Raw genomic sequence first — 14,850 nt, 5'->3', positions numbered from 1 at the left:
TATAATTTCCAATGTTTTTTATAATTTCTATTTTTTTACATTTTCTATTTTCTACAATCTATAAAATTTCCTGTATTTTTCTTATTTATTTAAAATTTATGTATTTTTCTATAATTTTTGTTGTTTTTTCTACAATTTTTATTTTCTGATTTTGATTTTCAATTTCTATAGTTTCTATAATTTGAAAATTACTTTTTATTTGTTTGCAATTTCTATATTTTTTTATATTTTTTGTAATTTCTATGTTTTTATATATTTTATATTTGAAAATATGTTTTGAACTTTTCCTTTTTTCATGTCTAAATATTAAAATGGTTATATATTAACACCCGTTAATTTATTTTGTATATATTTTATATTTTTATGAAGGTTAAAATGATAATATGTTAACACATGTTAGTCTATTTAACGTGAAGTTAATGGCATGGTGAATTTTAGACATTTTGAAAAATTGTAGTGAGTTTAAAAGAAATGCCGAAAACTCATGGTGAATTTTAGACAATTTCCCTTCATTTTTTTGAAGTGCAACATTTTCCTTCTATAAATCAATACTTCTTCGTGGCTATGTTTAATTGTTTTTGCCAGGTGGACACAGTATCTCCAACTTCCCAGATTTTGTATTCTGAGTTCTCAGTGATTTCTGGTGATGCAAATTACAAAAACCACCAAATGTTGTACATGGACTGAAAATTGGAAATTGAATTGCTTTAAAACAGAAGAATGTGTACTTGAAGGCTTCATTTGTCAACAACTTAGAGCATCAATTCGTGGAGCCAATCTCTATGGGGGCCTGAAATCAGAAAACAGTTGTATTACGATCTCAAACAATGTATGATGAGAAAGAAGTAGTTGTATAAGAATCTAATCCTATTCGATTAAGGGTTCATCAATCGAAAGCCTGTCTTCTAAATTTTGTGACAATGGGTGGATTCCCTATTTAATACTCCATTCCAGCTGGGCCATGGCCTTAAATAGTTCTCAACAAGGTCTCCTAATCCACATCTGGCGATGGTCCCGCATTAGAACTCGTTTTAGGAAAGACAGCAAGATATGATGCAACTAACGAGTCTCAATGGATATTGCTTTAATAATTTTAAACTTTTAATATATAGAACGTGACAAGCCATGTGAGTGTGACTAAAACTCGTTGTCTGGTGACTATAACACCTTTCCCTCCATTAATGACAGATAAAAACGAGTGCTTGATTACCTGATTAGTGAATATGGAGAGGTTCTGGTAAGTAGTGGTGTCAATTGCTCTGGATTTGGTCCATTCTGATTCAGGCCAATGTAAGTCCATTACAAATGGGCTAAGTCTAATTCAATCTAATGAATGTTTTGGATCATTTTAGACCGGTCCAATTCAATGTTTGAATCATCTAATCTGTTCATATTCGTTTTAATTTAGATTGGTTTTAACCCAAATCTGATTCATAGACATCTATATTCTTATATATTAATAGACCAAATATTGGTTTAATCCAATCCAATCTAATATAAATTTATTATAGACGGATCAGGTCCGATCCAATCTAATAAATATTTTGGACTGAATTGATCCAATCCAATGTCTTGTTGGTCCATCCAATCCATTCAAATTGATTTTGGATTGAACGGGGTCCAGTCCAAAACCAATCCATTGACACCCTTACTGATAAACTGGATTTGCTTCTTAATTGAATCCTGAATTAATATGAAAAATCAAATCCATATAAACAATGTGAGAGTTACAAAACAGAACAAGCCAAATGTAATTCAAATAATTATCTAAAAAAACTTAATTAGAGTTCTGAGGTTATTCCCCAGTTTCTGATTAGCTCTTATTTCATTCATAAAGAAAATACTAGCTCTTTTCTATCACCCAACAAATAAATATTTTGCCTCAGTTTCAAATCTGAGGAGGGATGCCTCATAACCAACTCGACATGGATTGACAATTTGACATCCAACAAATAAATCTATAGACTTAAATCCACCCGATTCAGTTGATTTAATGGATGGGGGTGGGGGGGGGTCAATAGCATAACTAACATGAATTTCGATATATTATTCTCAGAAGAAGCATCCAATAGCTCTTGGACTATTATAGGTATGGCAATTGCTTGTTTTGATTGAGAGGATTTGAGGATTTGGTGGGAAATCATTTCAGATTGGATTGTAGAAATACTATAACCTTTGTACAAGATTTAATAGACAAGAAACCTACTTGATTAGATGCCTCTAACCATCAAAATCAATGAACCATTTTGCAATTAACGGAATCCTTGATTTCGACCGTTCCAAAAATATCCAATCTTGCAGCTTATAGCATCATACGGTTAGATTTTTTTTTTCTTTTGTGTGTGTGCGTTACAAAGCTTCATCACAGAGTGACAACAGATTGAATGCTTTGTTTGCATTGGCAAAAAGTATCCAGACAACAAGAGCTATGTAATGCTTGCTCATTATTCTTTATTGTCTTTATTATAACTTTTTCATGTCATCTTTTATTTTACTTGTGATACTCATTTGTTCTATTTATTAGTCATTAGGGAGAAGGGTTTTCATATAATTAATAGTTCATTAATGTATAATACCTGCAATCCAATAAAATCTTGACCAACCAATTTGATTACCTAGTAATAGTTTTTTTTTTTTTTTTACAAAATATGCACAACATTTTTTTTTTATTTCTTTTTCATAAAAGAGTGAAGTACTTGCGAAAAAAAGTTTTGCTGCTTTTTTAAAATGGAGGAAATCCTCTTTTTCATGGTGGATGATAGAGCCACATCTCCCATTTTTCAGAAAATTTTAGGGTCCGTTTGATTTGCAATTAAAATCAAAGCCAGAGTCTACTCTCATAGTCTGTTTGGTCAATTGGATTCCATTTCAGCAGGATTTAGAATAGGATTCTGATTTCATCCAACCAAACAGTTGTCATTCCGATTTCGATTCTAGACTCTTATTCCCACGAACCAAACGGCCTAATAGAATTTTCTTGGTGGATGACAAATCCATCCTCTAGCATGCCATTTTCTGTAACTGATTTCGAATAACCTAAAAAAGAATATTTCTCCATTTTGTAATCAACTTTCTGAAAACTGGGCAACTGGTTCCATTTCACCGTTACTCTCTTTTGTTAACCTTTTGCCGATAAAATATGTAGACTGGAATAAGAAAACGAAAATCAGTCTAAGTTGAAGAATCAACTGATGATTCTCTGATTCCTGAACATTATCCCAGCTTCATGGAATCGCACCGCAAAACTCAGTTTATGTTGGTAAGGATCCCTTAAATACTTCATTTCAACCAGAAAAGTGCGGCTTCCCTGAAATCACAAACCACTGAAAATTTAAAGCCATGGGACATGGGAGGGAGGGGAGACCAACCTCCGACTATTTTCTTAGCGCAGACTTGTAAATTGTAATTCTCCCAGACTGTGGGCTGGTTAGGCCAGGCCCATCTATGGCCTGATTGGAGCAACCATATCCACATTGAGTCATACGCCAAAAAAATGTTACTACTTACTAGTGAACTTTTTTAGTCATACACTAAAAAAAAATGTTACAAAATCCTGCCGTCTGGACAGTGGACATAGAGAAGGAAACGTTATATTGTCTTTTATTAGAAAGTGAAATAGGGGGTGTTTGACAACATGACTGGTTTAATTTTTTAAGATAAATACAGCTGCTGCAACAAGGAAATGATATTGTTTTTTTGTTGATAGGGCAATTGTTTTTGTTTTGAAAAACAAAACCAAGCATGTTGTAAACCTATTTAATTATTTATATCTACCCACATGGCACTACAACCGTGCATTCCCGTCAATGACTATAAATAATTATGGGAGATGTTCCCCATGTGTGGCTTAAATGTCTTGTGTATCGGAGATCTGAGCAAAATCCTTTATAATTCTGAAAGGTCCATGAACAAGGATAGGCTGATTACCCAAAAGAGAAGAAGAAAACAACCTGAGCTCTTTGAAGAATCAACTAATGGTTTGGGCTTAATAGAAGAAGGCCCAGCCCATTGACCTCCCCGTGAGATGCCAGCTAGACTGCTACGGCTATGCAGCTACTAGACAAAGAGAAGTTCCAACTGTATGAGTAGCGTAGGTTATCATTTGACCCGAAAATTTTCAAATTAAAAATTTTCCGTTATTTTTTTCATGTCTTGATATATATGACAATGAAAACATTTTTATATGGTGAAAGGGCCAAATAGGTGAAAACTGAAAATACAGTCAAGTATTGCGTAGGGATGCAAATACCGATCCGATTTGAAGTCCTATCCTATATTATATGCATGTTTTGAACTTTTGGATCGAATTCAGATATTCCTCTATCCAATATGATATATGTTATTTATTTATTTATGTGCTTTTTATTGTTCAGTCTATTTCAATAAATCTTAGTTCTACCGTATACTTGGGGTAGATGTGGGATTCGATGCCAATACATGGGTGGGTATTGGTATTATAGGTGGGGGGGTATTTGAAATTTGAAATTATTGTAAATTTGTAGCGGAATTTAGAATTATGAGGTGGAATGTAATATAATGTTTACTTTATTTATTTATATATAATATATATGTATATATTATTTATTTATAAATATATTATTTATATTTCTTTTTTGTAAATTCTTTTATATTATTTATTTTTTATAAAAATATGTATAAATTGATGAAAATGGTTGAAAAATACATGTATTTTTTGTTTTTCTTTATTTAAAGAGTTATATTTTTTTTTCTTTTAATAACTTGTTAATTTTTAAAAAATAATTTAGATCAGGTCATATTCGGATATCCAACATCTTAGATTTGAATTCAAATCGATATTTATAAGATCGGATTGAATCTTTAAATCAAATTGTATCAGACCTACTGTGTTTAAGATTGAATTCCAATATATCCTGATTGGCACCTGAAAAATTTTCCCCCTTTTATGAGAAAGGTATCTAATTAGGCTCAAAAAACATTTGGGGTGGATCATAGTGCCGGATCGGAATTTATGCCAATTCCGGACGGGTATGGATGCCTAGAGTGTGATTTTTACGTTTTGAATGTTTATAGATTTGCGGTGGAATTAAGAAATCTGTATTATGCCTGTCGTGCTTTTCCGAAAAAATTTCTCACATTTTTAATTGAAGCGGATAGAGCTAGGTAACACTGACAACCGTCATATTGGAATATGTCCACTGGTGCACGTTATACGGTTGAAGTAGCGCGGGGGAGGGGCGACTATTTTCAGCTCGTCTGAACTGAGATCTCACGCCAAAGTCAGAACAAAATGTGGAGAAGTCGTCGGTTGTCGATCCTCGTTACTTGCCTCTTGCTTGCTTTTGTTCAGGTTTCCTCTGAAGATCCCGAACTCGGATCGGTTCGCGTTGTTTTTCAGGTATTTTCACCAGAGTCTGCAGTTTTCGCCCTCATTTTTATTCGTTTAGTGTGTACCCATTTTGGATTGCTGTTGAATTTTCGAAAATTGTTTGATATTTCTTGGGAGATTGTTTACTGAAATGGAAGTTTTTCATAATCTACTCCAGTTCAATCACATTTTAGTATATAACCCACAACGTGCTGGTACATAGGTCGCTTTAGTAGGTGATTATTGCGATAAGATTCCATTAGGGAAGAACATGGATCCTAAGAACTAGGAAAATATCGAGTTCTTGGGAAAGTGGCTCCGTGGTTTAATAGCTCACTTGGTGATGACTACAGGAGTAGGTTTCTGAAAGTGAACTCCTGCCTGCTTCTATCCATATTTTGTTCTTTACTTCTCTCACTCCTTTCGCTCACTCGTAGAGATGGCAGAGGCACCATCATTCGTGGAAAGGCATGTACGGGGTTGTCCTATTCCTTCCAGCTTATCTATCTTCTTTTTCTTTTTCTTTTTATGATTGTAAATTAACAAGATCATACCGCTATAATTTTGGTTTCATTTATTAACCTCATATTCATATTTCATACTCCCTCCCAGTGTTCTTTGAGCTCATTAGTCAACTATACAGGTATGGTTATGTATACTCAAGCTTGATTGAGTGCAATGTTGAAACCGAAGGATAGATTCTATAAGGGGTTATCTCTTTTAAGGTCTGGTGTGGTTTGTATACGAAGATAACTTACTGAAATTTCAAGGCTAAGTATAAAGGCGTAAATTACACGTTTGTTATTTTAGCAATGGAGGTCGGCTTCTTAAATCTATAATTTACACCCAAAGTCTATAATAATAATGCTAAGCTGCAACTTTTGGAGTTGTTTTGTAATGAAATCTGGGAGAGAGAAAAAAAAACTGAATAAGTAATACATATACTATAAAAATGGAAACAACTATGTAAGAAAAAATGTAGAACTTTCGTTCATCAACTAATTTTACATGGGCAGTTTTGTTGGACTTGGTGTGAGCATTGTCATTGTCCACTAGGTCAATATTGTTGCCAATTATATACATGAAAAGATGGAATGAAGAATAAGAACCTTGGAATATCATTAAAAATATTTCTTCATTGCCATTTTTTATCCAAAAAAAAAAAAACACTCTTTATGAAAATACATGGAATCACAGGAACTGACCCATTGGTTCAGGATCATATCATTTTGATGTTAATTTTTGCACAAGGTCTGGCCAAAAGACCATTACCCCTAATGACCCATATTAACAGTTTTGTGTATAATTTATACAATCTAGTTATAAAAAGATTGCTCTCCAGGCATTACGGTGAAATCTACATCCTGAGAAAAATTGGCTTCCTGATATCCAGATAAATTGATGGTGATTATGGTTATTATAAAAGCTTGAATTTGTTTAATTCACTTTTTTATGCATTAACCATGTAATGACATGACATACTTTCCGTGCAGACTAATTATGGAGACATTGAGTTTGGATTTTTTCCCAGTGTTGCACCCAAAACTGTTGACCACATATTCAAACTTGTCCGTTTGGGTTGCTATAATACTAATCACTTCTTCCGGGTAATGACTGGAATATTTAGAATTGTGATTTTTCCATAACAGATTGATTAGCAAACCAGTAGAGATATACTAAATTGAACTCAATGCAGGTTGACAAGGCATTTGTTGCCCAAGTGGCAGATGTTTTGGGTGGTAGAACAGCTCCTTTGAATGAGGAACAAAGGGAAGAAGCTGCAAAAACCATTATTGGTGAATTTAGTAGTGTCAAACATGTAAGAGGTATTCTTTCTATGGGGAGGTAAAGTCTTTTAAGAAATTGTTTTCTAGAAACTTTTAATTTTATTTCAGGACTTCTCTGTGATGTCATTCCAAATGTCTTTGGCTTCTCCTTGTTAATTTATAAGGAAGATTTAGTTCTTTAATCCTCTCTTAAGAATGTAATAGGATTCAGCCATGTCAATCTGGCTCATTGTGTCATGAGACAGTTGACTTGGTTCAATCTGTAAAAAAAAAAAAATCATAAGAATGTAACACAAATTGGTGCACACACTGGTGCATGCGTTGAGAGCAGGGTTTTAAAAGTGCAAGGTGCAAAAGAAGTGCAAAGGGAATTTTGCACCTGAGGCTCAGTTTGGAAGGAGTACAAATACAAATTTGTAGAGTGCAAAGCCTTGTATTTTGTATTATTTTCTATGAATTTGTACTGTACATATTTGTATCTGTACTCTTTCCAAACTGAGCCTAATGCACAAAACACAAGGCGAGGTTCATGATTCTCCAAAGTAAGGTTCAAAAATGCTAAAACATTCAAAAGAGTGCACAAATAAAAATATTAAATGTAATATTATTAAAAATATAAACTTAAAATCAAATATAACATAAAACATATTCGAGCATGTAAAACCTTCAATCTCTATATTTTTTCCTAATCGCATTATTTCAAATAGCTAATGTGATGTTAAACAATTTGCATTCCTGAATCCTGATTCTATGGGCTGCCTTTGTACCAACTACCAAGCCCCTTGAGGCAAGCCAAAATAAGTCCATTTTGGGTTTTGCATTCTTAATTCCCACAAAAGAATGATCTTATAATTTTGATTTTTTAAAAATATCTTTTTATTAGGATGAATGAATGAATAGTTGTAAGAATTTATGAATACTAGTGTTGCATCTTTTTCCCACTTTTGGTGCTGCTGGGTACAAGTTTATCATACACAAATATCTGGAAAAATGTCTTTGGAAAGGGGGGGATCTAGACTGACAGGATGCTCCAGATGTGTGGTGTATGGCACACTTGCAGTCATTATCAAAAAGAATGTATTTAGAAGTTGTGGATTGCTAGTGATAAATTTTTTTCTCCTTTCAGTGCCTGGTATTAGTGTGTCATACACAAACATTTGGAAGATCGTCTTTGGTGGGGTAACATCTGGCCTGACAGAATACTCAAGATTTATGGTGTATGAAAGAGTTATTACCAATAAGATTGTATGGTTAGTTATGATCTTAGAATTAATAGAGTTGACCCAAAATGTTGGGTATCACATATTCCTCAAACCCCCACCCATTTTTTTTTTCATGTTTATGGAAAAGGGAGATGTTATGGATATGCTTCAATTCTCAAATAGTTAGTATAGGACTGTCAATTGGTCGGGTCAACTTGACAGACCTGAACCAAATTGATCTTATTATATAGGGTTGGTATCTGTGTTTTGTGTATCGACTATAATAGGGTTGATTCTTGGTTTTGGTTTTGAGTTCTGATTATAATAGGTCTAGGATCAGTTTTTCTTGTTCTGACCTGATTAAGACCTGAATGAACTATGTATTATAATGTAATGCATACCCCCAGAGTTAAAAACCTATTTCTCATGGCTTACATATAATAATGACATGTTAATATGTCTAAAATTGTCATAATATATAAGATACCTAGAGAAAGAGAGAAGCCTGGTCTCCTCTTCTAAATTGGCAAGCAATAAGCAAACTAGAAGCAATCAGCAGTTGCAATCTTGCCGTCATCAAGCTTGCTGATGGTTCAGCACTCTGCACACTGCATTATCTTGGTTTAAATGTTTAGTTCAGCACCTATTTGGAGCTTGGCAAGCCGTGTTGGTAGTGACTAGTGCATCTATCTTATGAGTCAGAACAGTAGCAACAGTGGTTGGCAGTGATCTCTCATCTCTAGCATTTGCAGTCTGGGTCTTGGTTTTGAGTTTTGAACACTAGAAGCAACTGGCAGATGGCACCCAATAGTTTGGTATTACTGAGTGGTTGTGCCAAGAGAACAAAAAGTGCTCGTGACCAAAATCATAGTCTACAGTCTACACCAATGCAGTTCTGCAATGAAGTTGGGTTCCTTTTTTTGCCCTTTAAGATGGGTCCCTCCTAGGAAATTTCCAACTCCAATATTTTATATGAAAACATGATAATAACAAGTATGGATCTTGAAAAGGGGTGTTTTGTCATTGCATGGGGATGCATGAGGTAAAGGCCAGGCCCAGCCTGGGCGTTCAGCCTCTTATTCTAGGCAGTAAGCCTGGCCTGGCCCCGGTACAATCCATCGCACCCCTAGTTCTGTCCCATGTTATGGTGCTTCTTTGTGGCACAGTTGTCTGTTTCATGTATCATTATAGCACGCATTAGATGTCCTATTCCCTGTGATAGGAATAGAGATCTGTCTTTGCTTTAAGATGTTTCCATGTGAAACCAAACTATTATGTGCCATCTGCCAGTTGTTGGAATGAATGATTTGTAGCCATACATCAGATCTGGACAGTAAGTGCCCTATCATATTCCGTTTTCATTATAATTTATTTATAATCAATAAAAAAAACAAACCAGGCTTAATCTGGATGAGCTCACCCTATAGATCAATCTTATCAACTTCCCTGAGCCAAACAATCAACCTAGAGAGTTGGTTGATTTTTGTCTCTAATGGAATGAGATCTGACATCATAGTTGCATTGGAGCAGTATTTATCTTTTCATGGCCATCCCACTCTTAGTGTTTTCGGGGACTGGGGATGAACTCTTTAGTATATTTCCATGGCATTCAACAAAAAATGCAAGACGGTCTGTTTTCTGATTTAGTATCAAAATTTTACTGTGTGAATCTCTAAGATGCTAACAAATCTCTTAACACCAATAGAAATTTAACAGATCCCAATTTATTTCTGAATACCTACCAATTATGATTGGGTCTTATCCTGATTAATAATAAGGACTGTTCTAGTTTTGCAAGTAATAGATTCTACAGGATATAGTTTGGGACTGGGTCTATACATTTCTTAATTGGTTCGGGACCGAGTGCATTGAAGACCATCTACAGCATCTGTAGAAAGAAGCAATCTGTTGCAAGCTAAAGGGGCTAGAAGGGCTATGGCTATTACAAAAAGGACCTGGGTTGAAGTAGTAAGAAATGATTTAAGTCCTCATAATTTTACAATGGATATGCAACAGAACAGAATGATGAAACAGGATTGTGTAATGGACCCCATATAGTGGGGATAAGGCTTAGATGATAATGATTGGGGACCTGGTCTACCCTGGCTGAACCAAATCCAACCCTTTGACGGCACTAAGGTGATTCGAAATCATAATTATCCAGTTATTACTCACTAAACATTTTGTCCTTGTTATTCATCAAGAAAAAAAAAAAAAAAAAACTTTCATCCTTGTTTAACCTTAAATCTCCTCACTAGTTATGCTTTACTTTTCAGGAAATCCTTTTGCTAGTTATGCTTCAATCTTGCTTTATTCATGATGCCACCTGATGGTGCGCGATCTGGTACTCCCTGCTGGCGGACAGCTCGGATGCCGGGCTGGTGAGGTCACCTGGGCGAGCTGCAAGAAGACTATCAGAGTGCCCACCCTGGGTAAAGCAACCCAGACACTCTGATATTGTTTTCTTGCAGCTCGCCCAGGCGACTTCTCCAGCCTGGCGTCTGAGCTGTCCGCCAGCAGGGAGCACCAGATCGCACACCATCACCACTAATTTCTTGATTGAAATTACTCGCCATTTTTTTAATATTATACTAAAGGACAAATCTCAAAAGCCCGATTTAGAACTATCATACTGATCCACTTAAAATTGGAATTTTAGTAGTACATTTTTAGCATTTGTAATTTTGCATCTCTTATACTCGTTTTAAAATTGATGTTTTCTTTCACCAAAATGGGATGTTCTGCATCTTCCGCTCTATCTATTTAATCTTTTTTTATCTTTCTGGCTACTGGATCATTTATCAATTCTCTTGCTGGTCCTAAATTGATTTCTTCCATTTGTGATATGTAACTGTGTTGTGGCGCAGGTATGCTGATCCAAATAGTGCACAATCCTCATTCTCAATCCTTCTAGGTGATGCTCCTCACCTTGATGGCCAGGTATTGTTGTTACACTTGGTAAACATTATTAATGATGATTCCAGTGCTTTATGTTCCTCAAGTTTTGGCTGACATTCCTCCAACTTCAGTATGCAATATTCGGTAGAGTTACCAAAGGCGATGACACACTGAGAAAGCTTGAGCAACTCCCAACCCGTCGAGAGGGGATCTTTGTAATGGTAAAGTTCCCTTATTTTCTTACAAGTGCAACTTTGACTTAATTGGATGATGTGTCATTTAGTCTTTCTGAAGGTTAGATTTTGGTCATACATTTTACCACTTTAATGCATCTATGGCAACTTGTTGCAATCATTTTCTGCTACCCATCAGATTACCCTTGTTCTCAGCTACCTCTATATTACATTTGGAACTGGATGGGCCCACTAGGATTGGTGGAGGGGTCCTCCAAGTTGCCTCCTTTCCAAATATGTGAACGGATGACGGGAGTTCTCACAGGTCAAAAGAGTACGTTCAGTTGTATGCTATTCTCCACCTATATTATCAATTTCCAGGGTCTTCAGTTCTCGGCTATGATGTAAATCTCCTTAATAAATGACTACAAGAAAAAGTACAAGTATAGTTTACTACAAGTCCTGTTTCAAATAAACTATACATGGTATAGTGTCACCCATTCATGGGAGCTGGAGTTGTGTCAGTTTGCAGATTTCTTAAATACTTGAGGTGCATCCAAGTAATGACAGATCTTAAATGGCCCGTAATTATTCTTATAAAGGGTTTCTTTCTTTTTTTATGGTAGGAAGTTAGGCTTTAGTTGATACTTGAGAGAATATTGACAAGTTACAATATGTCTTTTATTTTCAGCCAACTGAACGGATCACAATTTTGTCAACCTACTTTTACGGTGAGAACTGAGAATCTAACTACTTATAAATTGATACAAAATCTGACCTCTTGTAGCAAGCAAGTCAATGAATTTTATTTTCTTGACATAGACACCAAGGTAGAGAGTTGCGAAGCAGAGAGGTCAATACTGAAAAGAAGGATCATTGCTTCTGCCATCGAAATTGAGAAACAGGTAAAAAGTACAATCCCCTTCCTTTGACTTAAACCATTGAAAAGAAAAATATACTCTAAGCAGATTGCTTATGGTGTTAATTTGCAGAGAATGAAATGTTTCCCGTGAATCAGAAGCAAGATGGCCTTTTAGGCTTTAGCGAATGTTTTGCAAAGATATATTCCAGTATGGGGTGGAAGAACGTTAGCTAAAAACAGAATTGTATATGATGATTCCATTAAGAAAGAGAGTGTTCTCTTGAAGAAAACAGCTCTAATACACCAAAATGAAAACTACGAAAATCCACTAACTAATAAAACGGACGGTTTAATCCCTCATTGCAGGCCAATGAGTCGATTGGTGATGTTACGCTGAAAGCAAAAAGAGCCACATCTATAAATATCTACTACTGCTCAACTATGGGACTAGTACTCCTCTCCCTCATCTTCATCGTCCCCTTCTCCAGATTCAGCACCAACTTCCTCGTAATCCTTTTCCAAAGCGGCAAGATCCTCACGGGCTTCTGAGAATTCTCCTTCTTCCATACCCTCACCAACATACCAATGTACGAAAGCACGCTTGGCATACATGAGATCAAACTTGTGATCAATTCTTGAGAACACCTCAGCAACACTGGTTGAGTTTGATATCATGCACACAGCCCTCTGAACCTTGGCCAAGTCTCCACCAGGGACAACCGTTGGTGGTTGGTAATTGATTCCACACTTGAAGCCAGTTGGGCACCAATCTACAAACTGGATTGTCCTCTTTGTCTTGATTGTGGCTACTGCTGCATTCACGTCCTTTGGCACCACATCGCCTCTGTACATTAAACAGCAGGCCATGTACTTACCATGGCGGGGATCACATTTTGCCATCATGGATGATGGCTCAAACGCACTGTTGGTGATCTCTGCAACCGAGAGTTGCTCATGATACGCCTTCTCTGCGGATATAACGGGGGCATACGAAGAGAGCATGAAGTGGATACGGGGATACGGAACCAAATTAGTCTGGAACTCTGTAACATCCACGTTGAGAGCTCCATCAAAACGAAGAGATGCTGTCAGCGAGGAAATAACCTACAAGAAGGGTACGCGGTTAGGCTAAAATCTAGAACTATGTCACCAGACGACACCCAAACTGATCAACATACACACCTGAGAGACCAGCCTGTTGAGATTGGTGTAGGTTGGCCTTTCAATGTCCAATGATCTGCGGCAGATGTCATAGATAGCTTCGTTGTCAAGGAGTACAGACACATCGGTGTGCTCCAGAAGAGAGTGCGTGGACAGGACGCTGTTGTAAGGCTCAACAACAGAGGTTGAAACCTGAGGGGATGGGTACACTGTAAAACCAAGCTTTGATTTCTTCCCGTAATCAACCGAGAGTCTTTCAAGCAATAGGGATCCAAGACCCGAGCCAGTGCCACCACCTACGGCGTGGAAAACAAGGAAGCCTTGAAGTCCCGTGCAGTTGTCAGCCAACTTTCTGATACGATCCAGGCACAGATCAACGATTTCTTTCCCAACTGTGATGGAAAAAACGGACACCAAATGTATGTTGTTATGTATAAATGTGAATCTGACAACGGTATGTTAGTAAGAAAACGAAAGGAAAAGGAGGGGGCTTATACTTGTATAATGGCCTCTAGCAAAGTTATTGGCGGCATCTTCTTTTCCACTGATGAGCTGCTCGGGGTGGAAGAGTTGGCGATAGGCACCAGTTCGCACTTCATCAATAACAGTGGGTTCAAGATCCAAGAAGACAGCACGAGGAACGTGCTTCCCTGCGCCAGTCTCACTGAAAAATGTGTTGAAGGCATCATCCCCTCCACCAACGGTTTTGCCACTGGGCATTTGTCCATCAGGCTACAAGAGAAGGCGAAAAATAAATAACAGCATACATTTTGAGAGAGAGAGGAATGTATTAAAGGAAAAGGGGGTAACTTACCTGGATACCGTGTTCAAGGCAGTAAAGCTCCCAGCAGGCATTTCCGACCTGGATTCCGGCCTGCCCAATGTGGACGGAAATGCACTCCCTCATTTTCCTGTTTTGCTGTGGAAAGATAGAAAAAAAAAAAAAAAAGAAAGAGAAAAGAGAGAGCGGTAAGCTGGTAGAAGAAAGTAGGGTTTGCGGTCCAGGGGAGTGTTGAAGTAAGAGGTTGGTGTGGTGAAACCGCGAAAGCTTGCCTTTTAAAATTTAAAAAGACCGACGATCTTACTGGGGGGCTCGGTGTGTTTGAATTTTAAATTACATGCCAGTGGGATCCAGCTGGCTGGCTTTGACCGTTTGTTTTTTCGTTAATTTGAATTTCGAATCTTAGTCCGCGATTACGATGAGGTGGTCACATTTTAAGTTTGGTTTAATCAAACTAATGGGTGGGCTCTGAGAGATTACATCTGAGCCCCACGAACGCTCCACATGCACATCTCAGCGTTCATTGGGAACATCTCCGCAAGTTCTCACTGAGAGAGATGCTCCCAAAATACACGATGGGATATGTCGTGGGCCGTTTGTGGGGTGCAGATGTGAATTCGTGTTCTGAGTGTTTAAAAG

General features: G+C 36.8%; 2 protein-coding genes across 3 annotated transcripts; one reads left to right on the top strand and one right to left on the bottom strand.

The window, feature by feature from the left end:
• The first annotated feature begins 4,671 nt into the window (after positions 1 to 4,671).
• On the top strand, positions 4,672 to 12,629 carry LOC148854192 (Cyclophilin-like peptidyl-prolyl cis-trans isomerase family protein). Of its 2 annotated transcripts, XM_088983127.1 has the most exons (8): positions 4,672 to 5,377; positions 6,841 to 6,954; positions 7,044 to 7,192; positions 11,204 to 11,276; positions 11,366 to 11,455; positions 12,099 to 12,138; positions 12,230 to 12,312; positions 12,400 to 12,629. In XM_088983127.1, exons 1-8 carry the CDS (start codon positions 5,270 to 5,272, stop codon positions 12,418 to 12,420), a joined length of 678 nt encoding a protein of 225 aa, XP_088839253.1. In that variant the 5' UTR covers positions 4,672 to 5,269; the 3' UTR covers positions 12,421 to 12,629. The 2 variants fall into 2 exon arrangements, with proteins under 2 accessions (XP_088839253.1, XP_088839252.1); XM_088983126.1 differs by lacking the exons at positions 12,099 to 12,138; positions 12,230 to 12,312; positions 12,400 to 12,629 and adding an exon at positions 11,624 to 12,008.
• On the bottom strand, positions 12,496 to 14,511 carry LOC148854191 (tubulin alpha-1 chain). The gene is made up of 4 exons (XM_088983125.1): positions 14,245 to 14,511; positions 13,928 to 14,162; positions 13,452 to 13,822; positions 12,496 to 13,373 (listed from the first exon to the last, which is right to left on the bottom strand). The coding sequence occupies exons 1-4, from the start codon at positions 14,335 to 14,337 to the stop codon at positions 12,717 to 12,719; spliced, it is 1,356 nt and encodes a 451-aa protein (XP_088839251.1). The 5' UTR covers positions 14,338 to 14,511; the 3' UTR covers positions 12,496 to 12,716.
• Between the last annotated feature and the right edge of the window lie 339 nt (positions 14,512 to 14,850).

The sequence above is a fragment of the Nelumbo lutea genome, chromosome 4, assembly GCF_056320005.1.
Source record: "Nelumbo lutea isolate HS-2025 chromosome 4, American lotus-T2T, whole genome shotgun sequence".
NCBI lineage: Eukaryota > Viridiplantae > Streptophyta > Magnoliopsida > Proteales > Nelumbonaceae > Nelumbo > Nelumbo lutea.
Note: the sequence above shows the minus strand (reverse complement) of the source record. Positions and strands in the feature narration are given on the sequence as shown.